The following is a 12,500-nucleotide window of genomic DNA, read 5'->3' on the forward strand; positions in this document are numbered from 1 at the left end:
TAGCTCTTAAACAGCACGACAGTGACCAAAAAACCCCTCAACGTGTTTTTCGGCCAAATCTCTAGTAGCCAAAGGGTTAAGAAAGTAACAAGATTTTTTGCTGAAAAATCCACTTTTCAGCCTAAAGCGACCAAATCTGCCTATTGTATGTAAAATCAGGTGAAAAATTGGGTAAAACTCGATTTTTAGGTTTTTTGCTTAATCAGAGTTTTAACGTGACTTCTTCATGCAATTCTTTAAAACATTATCTTAGAGTGTTCTTTTAACTTATGCTTTTATTTCTTTTCTTCTCTAGACTAGTTATTCCATCTCTTACGCATGGAAGCTCTTTGAAAGCTTAATTATCTTTCTTTTTTAAAACACACATGTGACGTTATTGTGGCGTTAACGTTGTTAGTCACACAACAACCTCGTTTCCTCCCGCTCCGAGGAAGGAAAGAAGAGAGACCCTGGGAAAGAGGTTGGTCACGATAGATTTTCTAGGCAAAGGCGTGTTTCTTGAATTGTTGTGAAGTTAGCCACAGCACAACAGAGCAATTTTGAAACAGAAATAACTTACCTTGAACAATTACAACTGATTTGCGAATCGCGTGCGACACACACGCACAATTCATCAAATCAGTTATTGTTATATATGTCAGTCACACAGTAACCTCGTGGAAGGGAAGAGAAACCCTGAGAATGAGGTTGGTCACAATAGATTTTGTGGTGAAAATCGTGTTTTTTGCTGTGAAGTTAACCTAAACCATTGGTATGATCGCGTGCGACATACACACAATTCGTCAAATCATTTATTGTTTCCTTAGCGATCGTTGCGGCTGAACTGAAAAGGGAATGAATAAAGGCAGCGAATAAGGAAAAAATTGGGGGCTACCCCAAATAATAGATTCACAAATATTGGACCAATAGTCTTTCTCCGCTATAATTCCTTGCAAAACCAATCGCACCGATACGAATGTGTCGCTTGTAATAATTAACGTTTTAAAACTTCCTATTTGTTGAGGGATGGACGAGCTACAACAATTTCAAAGTCATCAGGCAGATCTGGTAAGGCGGGAGTCAATATTTTCTCTTTGTTGCCTTTTCAAAACGAAGCCAATAGTATAATTCATTGTTACAGATACATGATTTATCGCATATCATTCACTAATTGCTTCCTTCGATTCACTTCTTAGAAGAAATAAACAAACAGTTCATAGGCACATGACGACATCTTGGATTGTGGGGACTACCCCTAATTATACATTCATGAAGAGTACTTCTCTGCTGTCGGCCCTTACAGTACGGCAGTGGTATGGAAACGTATGTGTCGCTCATCTTACTTTACGTTTTAAAACTTCCTGGTTGCTTAGAGATCGACGAATTTACAAGCTTTTAAGCAAAGTCAAAAGGTAAGGCGTAGCAGGAGCGTAGTCAATGCTTGCTCTTTGTTGACTCTTACACCTGAATCGGCTATTATTATGGCCAGGAGGCACGGGTCGCTGCATGGTAGCTGCTAAATCGCAGAAATGCGCCGTTTTTACTGAAATTCACACACTTATGTATCGCATTTAATTTGAATTGTTTTTCAACTGTATGAAACTTTTACACATAATGCAGTCTTAGCAGCAATGCTTTTTTTAAATACTTATTTTACTTGTCAGTTTTCCATTAATCTGTCCATCAAGATTGTACTCCGAGGAAAAAAGATGGACTTCAAGATCTCATCCATCATAAATGTGGTGTAAGCGTACAAGCTTAGTTAATAAGCTGCATCATTCCATTGCATCCGGCCAATTCAACCAGCTCCCTGGAGCCTACGGTCGGTACTTATCAATGTTAAGAAACTCTAATTATTTGTACTTGTTTGCAATTTTCTCACCGTACTTTTCGAAACAACAAGTGAAATTCTCCATTAATTATCCCCGCTTTTTCTACTTTTTATTTTCTCTACTATTTTACGTATATTTATTTACTCGTACTCATTATTTTAGGCATATATTTTTGTCTACTATTTACCGGCGCATCGAAGGAAATACCTTTGCATGAAAATAAAAAAGATAGCCCTGTCCACTTTTGTGGCTATGCATATTCGTATCAATTTGTTGGAAGAGGGCACTAAGAGCTATAAGAGAAAGCATGTTGACGGCTCTGTGGTCAGCGAGGAAGAAATAGAACGACCGCTACAGATATCGTGACAACCGCCAATGGCCCGCGTAATATAACAAGCACAAAAGCGAATTATTTCCGCATTCTAGACGTATAACAGTTAAGGCGAAAATAAAATTTAGAGCATGTGTGGGAGTGGAGAGAAGAGGACGGAGGTGACAGTGATGTCTTTTTATTCAAACTCTTTACATGTACCTTGCTGTCTAAATTGCGAAAAAAGAGGCTATTTCTTTTCAAAAAGTCAACGATTGTGATCACGATTGCCTTATCACACTAAAGAACAATTAATGCAATATATTGTCAATACTTTATGTAAATCTCAAACATGAATTCCCTTCAAGGAAAAATGATCCTTAATTAAATGAAAAAACGGGTCATGTATTTGCACGTGATAAAATGGGGTCCGCTTGTTTTTTCTCATGTCCACAAAATGAAAAAACGGGTCATGTATTTGCACGTGATAAAATGGGGTTTGCTTGTTTTTTCTCATGTCCACAAATTGTAACGTTTGTTATCGTTGGCTGGTTTCTCTGAGGGTCTGGAAAGTGCAATTTACATAAAATTATAACGGGATATTTTAGTGGCCATATGTTCATTCTACGTCATCCTCATGTCATGGTCATTGTCGCTTTTTGTGTTCTCTCCGTTTGTTTCAGGAAATCGGAGGTACACGAAAGATTTTCTACTGCCGATTCCCTGATTTCGCTAAAGTTGAAGTGTTGATTTCTATTTAAGCCCTTAGTACTTGTTGAATATCATTTCGGCGAAAATGAAAATACATTTCCTGTCAACGGAATGAATGCCAAAAGTTAGTTTGCCTGCTAATGCTTGTCCTTCTTGGAGGGTTTTTACACACACAAAATAAACTTGTCTCACGGAAAGTGAATTTTGCGTAAATGAAATTTATTTGGGTTTTATCTGATCAGCAAAAGATATAAACTTACCTGTTTACATTCAATACAATGCAACCCGCGCAATGCGATTCAATACAATTTCGATGCACTGTAATGCAGTTGCAGTCAAGTTACTATCCTTGTTTAATAGGAGACTACAATTTATTTGGGTTTTATAATCAACAAAAGATATGCACTTTAAAAATTAGGAGGGTTTGTCACCGTTTACATTCAATACAATGCAACACAATTTCAATGCACCGTAACGCAGTTGCAGTCAAGTTACTATCCTTGTTTAAATAGGATACTACAATTATACGTATCTTAATGGATAAATTAAAGTGAAACATATTAATTTAGTGAAACGGATTCCCAAATTGACAGTGATTTCGTCTTTTAAGGTGATTCCCTTGTTTTGCACCGTGCATCTCATACCGCGCATAACAGTGCGACTTCGGAGATGGCGGCGTCTCGCGCCGGCCATCTGAAGAGAGGCAACAAAGGTCGCTTTTGCTGTTTAAGAACTTTTAATTGCAATCATGATAACTCTTCTCGGTTAAGTAGGTGTTGTTTTGGAACTCGCCTCAGTCCTTTCGCGGACTCATTGTGTTGCGAAGAAACGAGCACGGTGTCCCCCCATTTTAAATGGTATTTTTTCTGTAGCGGTCCAATTTGCTTACATTTCTTTGCAAGATTGAGCAATTTGAAATCACTTTCTTAAAGATTATAGCCCGGACAAACAAGCAGGTTCAAGGTTTCAGTAATATTTAGTAGCTTTTACTACATTACAACAATTTTTCCGGTTGGTCTAGTTTCGAACGCTTCTCGCGAGATTCGGTAAAAAACACTTCGAATAAAGGGCATACAGTGCGAAAACAAGCACGGTGACCCCATCTTTTTATTGCATTTTTTAAATGTCCTGTGTATGAATATCAATTGTGCCAAGTTTGAAAAAAATCTGGATAGTACGTCATTTTCATGGGAATTATTTCTCAACTTATTATTATTCTATTAATTAAGTAACATTTTTTACACGGCCAGCCCAGTAAGCTATATTAGCTTTAAAACGTACCGTGTTTAAATAAAAGGTGTTGTTGTTGTTGTTGTTTTGTCTGTGGACAATTTCCGATACAGTGTACGTTTATGACTAGCAGTCATTCATGTGATCATATGATACGGCAACCAGGCTTCCATCTATCTAGTTTGTCATTAAATTTCTGTGAGTAAATCTCAGTACTTATACGACTAGGAGTAATCATTGGTTGTAACGAAGTGCGTTCGTTGGGAGAACTTTGAAGGTTGGAATCATTAGACGATCCAAGATGCCATGAACACGATGCATTTATGTACTTCAGTGGAAAGTATTAATATGACTTGTGTGGCTTGCTAAACTGCAAAGCAGTCGTTTTCTTCCCTTTTCGGAAGGCGCGAAGCGCCGTAAGCGTGATCCTCGAGACCTTTCATTCGAATATTGACCGCGTCCTCAGCGTTAGCAAAAAATACAACTGTTTTGCAGTCTGTTGGCTTGCGCAATGTGGCTAAAAATGGACAGTTTTGACTAAAGAGGTGATGACGTCACAAAAACTAAGTTTCTCAAAAACTTGAAATTTTTGAAATTGTGTGAGAGATTATTACGAAAAAAATGCCCCGTGCCAAAAATCAGCCTGTTAGTGCAAATTGATCACGAGGTGCGCGTTCGTCATTTTCGCATATGACGTTTCAAAACCGAGATGCGGTTGCAAGAAATAGAAGAATGATCTAAAAAGACAGACGAACAAAAACAGAAACTTGCTAAAGATCGCCCTATGCACAGGAAAACCAAGATTAGAAATTGCGTTCGACGTTAGGAGAACGCAATTAAGTGCAATTACCGAGTAGAATTTTGAAAAATGGACTAGTAGTTGTCGAATCTGTGTTATAAATATAGCTCAAACGCTACTTTTACTTGTGTGATTAAGGTTTAACGCGGTAATTACAAATTGTGTTTTAATCCCTTCAAATCAAACCAAAGTATCAACAAAACAAATCTAAGAAGATCAAGAAACGGTAAACAAACAACCCAAAAGAGAATTCTTCCATGAAGACCAGAATAAGAGGAGTACGTCGGCCTTGGTTTGAGTTTTACTAACAGGAGTTGAAAATCACCAGTTTAACACACAAAATTGCAAAGTAATCGCACATTTTATGTTATAACATTGGAGTCTAAATTCAATTCGGGTGTTGTGAAAATTTTTAATTCAGCGCGGATTAGCCTTTACCAAAGAGGGTCTCCAGCCTGAGGGTCAAATGTACCTTAGTTCTCTAGATTTCGTAATTAAAATCGCATAAACAGAAAATCAGCAATAATAATTCGTCGTTTTTTGAAAGACCTTTGGCGTTCCTGATGTTTCAGCGCGAGTAAGCATAAACTGATGAGCAAAACAAATAGTGTTTTTTTTGTTTTTCACAACACAATTCAAGTATCCTCTTTCTAAAAAAAACTTAATTATCTAAAAGGCTGCATGGCCACCTACAATGTTTATTGAATATTCCTATAAGCGTTATTAAGAGATACTAGTTGGCTCCGGGCTCCGGGCTCTGGGTTCCGGGCTCAGGGTTCTTGCGTCCTTAAGCCTCACCCAGAAGTTGTCAAACTCCAACGCAGAGGTGAGGGCAAATGCAACCGACGTTCAAACGCAGAATTTAAAAAAACTCTCAAGATGGCGGACGAGACATAGAACCGGTATTTTTATCTTACGCTGCGCATGCGTTGCCCCTGTTCACTCGCAAATGCACTGACAGGTTGTTTTCTTAAGATAATTATTTCATTCATTGTCGCTTACTGATTTACTGCCTTAAAAATTAAATGGCCTGGCTAATGATGAATTGATGATCATATTGAAAATAACGATGATGATGGTTCCCTGATAGGAAAATGTATTTGGCTGGCTCGGCAATTAAACAAGGACCATATGTTGGTCGCATCAACTGTTGGTCTCAGTGGAAGCCAACGAATGCTGAGCCTCTGTGGCTGCTTTTGTCAGGAGCGACAGATCCACCAAGGAACATCGAAATTTCTGAGAGGAGAACTCGAGATGCTCCTTGGGACAAGAACGGTGATTTTCTAGCTGGAGTTACTCATGATCTACTCAACATGGAAAACACGGTGGGACATCATTTGCACAACACAGTGAAAGATCTTCAACTTACCAAGTCTCAAGCATTAGTGAAAATTCGTACTTTATTTGATGAGTGCAAAAGAAATAGCTCGAAACCTATGCTGTACTACACTGGACACGGAGAAGTGGGGACTGGCAACTGGTGTTTCCATGATGGGACAATCAGCATCCAAGAAATCCTTGACATGGTGCCAGAGGAAATGCTATATCCGATGATTTTTAGTGATACCTGTTATAGCGGTCACTGGGCAGATTTTTGCCTTCAAAAGGACATCGCTGGTTTCCACTGTCTCGCAGCATGCCCATATTATTCCAAAGCTGTTGATACAAAAGGTACGTGAGTTGTTTAATTGAAAGTGCCCTTTTTAACAACGTGTAAACAGCGGTTGGGAACTTAGGTTTATTAATCATAGAATGTCAATTAACGGAAGAGTTGAGGGTCTTAAATAAAGGGAAAAAAGTTGTGCGACGTACACTGAATACTTAGAATTCTCTCTGAATTGTACGATGGTTGGATAGTGCTGTAAACTGGATAAATCACGATGCATCCATCCTGTGAGGAATTTCTTGGCTGGATAGCCCTATCCACCACCTTTAAACCATCGAGACCAGAGGCCCAGTGAGAAACTAATTTTCATGACTTAGTATCAATTTTCCTAAAACTTAGGATTAATTGCTCATTTCACATTGCAGATTTGCAAAGAACGACGGGTAAGAAATGTATAAAACCGCAAGCAAAGCAAGTCGAGATTCGCTTATTGATTAACCAATAATAACCTTAAGACTGTCATGATTGTAAAGTACAGGATTACAAAAAAAAAGCAGAAAAAGTAACAGTAACAATTAAAGAAGCAAATACGTGGTACACTGTAAGCAAAAATAAAGGAAAGAGATAAATTGAGCTAGATATGAAAAGAACTTAGAGAAAGAGATCCTTAAAAGATAATTTAACAGGAAAGCTAAGTTCTACTTGCATACTTCGCCCTATGGCCGCAATGGAAAAGACCACTTCTTTATTTGCTTATTCTTAATAATTGGCGTAATCCCCTAGGCATCCATGGTTTAGAAGGTTGCTTGGCCTAACGTTTCGACTCAGTTTTGAGAGTAGTCGGTCTCTCAATTCAATTATTAATTAAAACTTTTTGCACCAAGGAGAAAGGCACTTGTCAACAAAGCCACGCAAGGTCAAACCGTTGGCAGTCGGGTTGGGAGATATCATATTGATAAAGCTTTCGACAGATAACTGTGAATGATCACGGATTTTAATACCTTTTTAGCGAGATTACAATGCATGTTTAGTGGCAGGGGCGTTGACCTTTCGGTAGCCGGTCTTCGCCGTATATCGAAGGTTATCGAAGGTCATCGTCTGATGACGGAGTCATCGTCGGAGTGTAATAAGCGTTTCATTTACAGTTGCCTTGTGCAGATCTCATCATTTACCTTTGAATTAATTGGTTTATTATTTCAACTCTTGGTATCTTCATTTGTTGGTTAATTTGTTAACTGATTTGTTTGTTGTCCTCAGTGTCTAGTTTTCATTTCTTTTCCTCTATCTGTGCGTCATTTTTTTTAGGCGAAGGTGGGGACTTAACACTATTCATGATTGGAAAGAAACCACGTCCTAGTACTGAACCTATGTACAGTGGAGGAAACCGCGAAGATTTTCCGTTTGACGATATGTTCGATCGTCATACTTACACCGATTTAATCACTGGTTTTGTAAAAAATACTCAAAAGATTTTGCTGTCGCAAAATTTGCACGATGGACGCTTAAGTGGATGTTTAGGAACTTCTGACCTTTATAGCCCAACTCCTGCCCGCGCCTGGGGGCTTCCATCAGACTATGATAGCTTTGTCCAGTTTGTCCAGGAGATGTGGAACAAGGGATATAATATATATTCCCTTGCATGTGACCAGCGACAGGGATTTGGAGTGTTTTTCATGAGAGACTTTGGCACCAACCAATATATTTTTGCCAGTACATCGATTATTCGAAAGAAGGAAGAAGATTTAAAAATCACTGCGTGTACAGCCCGAGGCTCGACATTTTACGTTGTTATGACAAAGGACACAAAGGAATACAATGGCAAAGCACAGTCATGGTTCACAAGCAACACGTGGAGTGACGTTCAGATACAAATTCAAAAGGGTTATAGTGAACGAAAAAAGATAACTGGAATCTGTTACTCAGTTGGTCTTCACAAGTATTTTGTGGTGATGACTGAGGAATCGTCGCAGTGGCAGCGGTGTCGACTGTTCAATACCAGCTCTGACGCTAAACAATGGAGTAAAGAAATTCTGGAAGATGATCAAACTGCTGTTGAATTTCACGTTCCAGTTGAAGGCAAATTTCTAGTTGTAGTTACTAAAGATAGAAATTTAAAGGTGACAAATTCGATGAGGAATTTCCCTTTGAAATGCTGTGAAAGCGTGTTCAAGAGGCATGGGGTAGACAAGTGGTAAAGAATCATTCACTTGACCTTTACTTTTGAAAATCAAGATATTTTCCTTCAGGTTTTATACGGACCATATTTTTAAGGGTCCAAGTCGAAAGCCTCCAATCCACGATTAAAGCCAAGCTACTGTAGGTTTTAGTTTTAGACTAAAGGTGATTCAGTTTAGGCACGAGCAAACATGTAAATTTTATTGTGAAAGGAAGAGTACAATTCTGAGGCACGGTAAAGAGTTTCTTCAGTTCCAGGTTTTCCTTAAACACTGTTGTTGTTGTTGTTGTTGTTGTTGTTGTTGTTACGAAGGTATTCCGATGAAAGAGTTGCAGTAATTACGTGAATGGAACAAGGAACGTATCTTTGCTTCAGCTACATGCATTTATTCCCTCTGTGGAAAAGTTGATATTTTGAAAAAAATTCACTTCATTTTACTATTGTCGACGATAAATAGATGTAGCGTATACGTTCACAATTCAAGTGTATTTATGTGCAAGGCCTAGGCCAAGATCAGGGAAACCTGATCCAACCACCAAGGCGCCATGCATCAAATTCTCCTTGTAACCACAAACGATTGATCAAACCAGTGGCAGTTATAGCTGGCAATCAGTTGCCCTGAAGTCAAACAGACGCCGTAAAACTAAACAATGCAAACATAAAAGGCAAATAAGGTGATGACCGGCCGAAGTCCATCTCACCAGTAAATTCGAAAATAACCATAAACAAACACGAGAAAGATTAGGAAAAGTGGAAACATAGAAGACAGGCGCAAAACGAAAGCTATAACTGACAGGCAGCAAGTAACATCACGTGACCTGCATGTCGAAAAATTTAAAATCCTCAAACCAAGCGGGATCGTCTTTTGAGGTTGTAAAATGGGTTGGAAGAATGTGATTTGTCACGCAATCCACCAGTTGATCGGCTAACTTGAATCAGATGGTGCAAATACGCAGATCAAAGCTAGAAATGACACCTGGAACGCGTTAATCGACGGGTACTATCAATATTTATCAAACATAATGTAAATCTCATCGTTTTTACCATGTGGTTACAATAAAAAGTGTCATTTTTTAAGTTTCCGCAGGTTCCGCGGTTCTACAAATTAGTCTCACCCCTTAAGAACAACAATAAAGAATCACCGGGAGCAGGGAATTGAGCAGGTAATAATTGTTATTGTGACTTGTCACGCAATCCATCAGTTAATTGGCAAACTTGAATATGGTTCAAATACGAAGATTACAGCTAGAAATGACACCTGGAACGCGATAATTGGCGGGTACATTCTATAATTAACAAATATTAATGCAAATCTCGTAGTCATAGGGTTTCAATAAAAACAGTCATTTCTCTAGGTTTCGCAGGTTCCGCGGTTCCGCGGTTTGAAGTTCGACAAATTTGTCTCACCCAGAATTTAGCAAATATTTAGATACATAAAGTGCATTCCAATAATTTAGGTTTGTCGTTTTGCATCGCTGGGATGCAGCTGTCGACAGTTTGAGCAGTATTCTTCTCCTCGACCCCGGGAAAATCTCGAAGTCGAGGCCATGTTGAATACTGCACAGTTTTTATGCGTCATTGTCCATAACGCACTCTGCCAGTGGGATGTAGCTAGATAACGGAGAATCATGTGACCAATTTTAACCAATGAGAAGCGACGATTTTAGACAGTGAGTGAAGATTGAATATTATGGGCCTCTTCACAAGATCCCAGTTGACCAGGCTGGCTCATTTACCTGGATGAAATTGGTTTCTATTCACATGGCGTACGTCTTTCAGCCCGGTTTCCGAGATGAAAAGTGGTGACGCGACAATTCAGGCGTCAAATCTAACGAACAGGCCTGGCAAGAATTTCTCGGTTTTCGTTGTTTAAGCAACCTTAAAATTTCTTTTTACTTTACTATCAAATGAAGCTATTCCGAGCTTCATTATAGAAGAAAAGAGAAGTAAATACTCGGTAGTGTCCGTTCTATAACGAAAATGCATTGTATTATTTTCCTCCCGGTAACCGGGATGAAGTGTTCATATGGCAAAATTTCCAGCCCATTTACCGAGATCTCGGCAACCGAGCCAGCCCGACCTCTCATATGAACACATTGACATTTCAGTTTACAAAGGATTTACAGGTGAGGCGAGATCACGGAAACCGGGCCAGCCCGGTCAACTGGGCTCATCGGAAGAGGCCCTAAGTGCTGTTACCCAACGCACTTAGCAACTGTAATTTCGTTTCATAGCTTTATTTAGCCAAGCACGAATGCTCTACAAATTGGGGAGACCATAAATCAACTGAAATCAGAACAAATCAAATCGTGTTGGTTTTTTGAGAAGAGGGAAAAACCGGAATACCCGGCGGGGAAACCACACGGAGCAGAGGAGATAGCCAAATGTCGTCGAATCCGGGAATTGATCCCGGGCCACGATGCTCTCACCACTGCGCCAGCCCTTCTCCCAAACTTGACAGAGCAAGGGGCGAACGGAGTAAATGGGATTGGTGATGTTATCACACCAAATGCCCGCAAGTAAATCTTGGGTAGTGATGACGTTAGCAGGAAATGGCCGAAAGGGTACATGGGAAAGGTGCCGTCACAATCAAGGGAGTGTTTGGGATGATAATTAGGCAGCTTAGGCAAGGACGTGAACACCACAAAGCAAGAATTCTATCAGTTAAAAAAGGAAAAAAAAATCGTGCTGCGCGAGGGGCTCGCATTTTAGTACATTTCTTTGACATACTCTACAAAACAACAACGTGAAATCATCAAACTTCGGTTTTGCGGACAACGAGAGCATAGAGCAATCAACCATTCGTTTGATATCTTCACTTTTAAACCCAGTGTTCTTACCCATCCACTTACTGGATAGTTCGCCCAAATAGTTCAACGAGAACAAGATCGACTAATGCCGAAATACGTACGAACGTACGTTTCGACTAATGCCGAAATACGTACGAACCACTTCTTGCTTCAACCAGTCATTGCCAGTGCTCCTTCTTTACGCGCATGTCCCTTCCCTGCAAACACATTTTCAAAGTTCGCGAGCTTGTCACTCTTCCAGCTTTTGATGAAACCTTAGTGCATAAGCGTTGGACAATGGATTTCTATTTAACAACAAACCGTCTGAGCCCGGCACTCCCTGTTATCCCTCCCTGGATTAAAAATAGCACAAGTTCTTGCCTCACTTGTCAGTGAGGGTGGTATGTCTACATTCAAAAGACGACATGAAGTTTTGGAGTCTTTGGCTAGGAGCTGGAAACTTGGGCGCGACGTAATTGTCCAGGAAGTGGGACACACACAAACAGAAGCCGACCAGGAAACAGAGGACCCTATTGAAACTCGCCATGAAAATTACATTTCGGTAGAACAGGTAGAGGAAGACAAGCCGACAGGAAACGCCGATGAAAGAGAGCTGGGAGCAGACGATTAACTGGTGAATGAAGTCAGTATTCAGAATGAGAATAAGGAAAACATTTTAAAGGAGAACTCCGTGTCAACACATGTCGATCCGAAAAAAAGCATTAAGTCACCTGATTTTTCCCAAATAAAGATGCCACCCAAAATTCTAAAAAGAGGCCGTCCGAAGGGAGCGCAAGTGACCGTAATTGGCATCCTGAAGAAAAAGAAGAAAACAGAAAGTCAGAATAAGCTAATTTCTTTCAAGAAACTCAGTCCGATCGAAAAAGACCGAATGATCCTGAGCTTTCTGTCAACGTCACAAGCCGTGGGTGAAGCCATAGCGGGTAAACGATTACTTAACAAAGAGGATGTTTTACCAGTTGGAAGAATATCAGATACTATCAGGGATGATGAAATGGTGGACATCCATCGAGTTCAAAAATACTTTGATAGAAATGCATGCATGGT

General features: G+C 39.7%; 1 protein-coding gene across 1 annotated transcript; it reads left to right on the forward strand.

Annotated features, from left to right (window-relative positions):
• Positions 1 to 933: 933 nt before the first annotated feature.
• LOC138013320 (uncharacterized) lies at positions 934 to 9,699 on the forward strand. Its single transcript, XM_068860358.1, has 4 exons — positions 934 to 1,047; positions 1,176 to 1,391; positions 5,952 to 6,532; positions 7,773 to 9,699. The coding sequence occupies exons 2-4, from the start codon at positions 1,204 to 1,206 to the stop codon at positions 8,660 to 8,662; spliced, it is 1,659 nt and encodes a 552-aa protein (XP_068716459.1). The 5' UTR covers positions 934 to 1,047; positions 1,176 to 1,203; the 3' UTR covers positions 8,663 to 9,699.
• The last annotated feature ends 2,801 nt before the right edge of the window (positions 9,700 to 12,500 follow it).

This window comes from Montipora foliosa, chromosome 8, assembly GCF_036669935.1.
Source record: "Montipora foliosa isolate CH-2021 chromosome 8, ASM3666993v2, whole genome shotgun sequence".
Taxonomy (NCBI): domain Eukaryota; kingdom Metazoa; phylum Cnidaria; class Anthozoa; order Scleractinia; family Acroporidae; genus Montipora; species Montipora foliosa.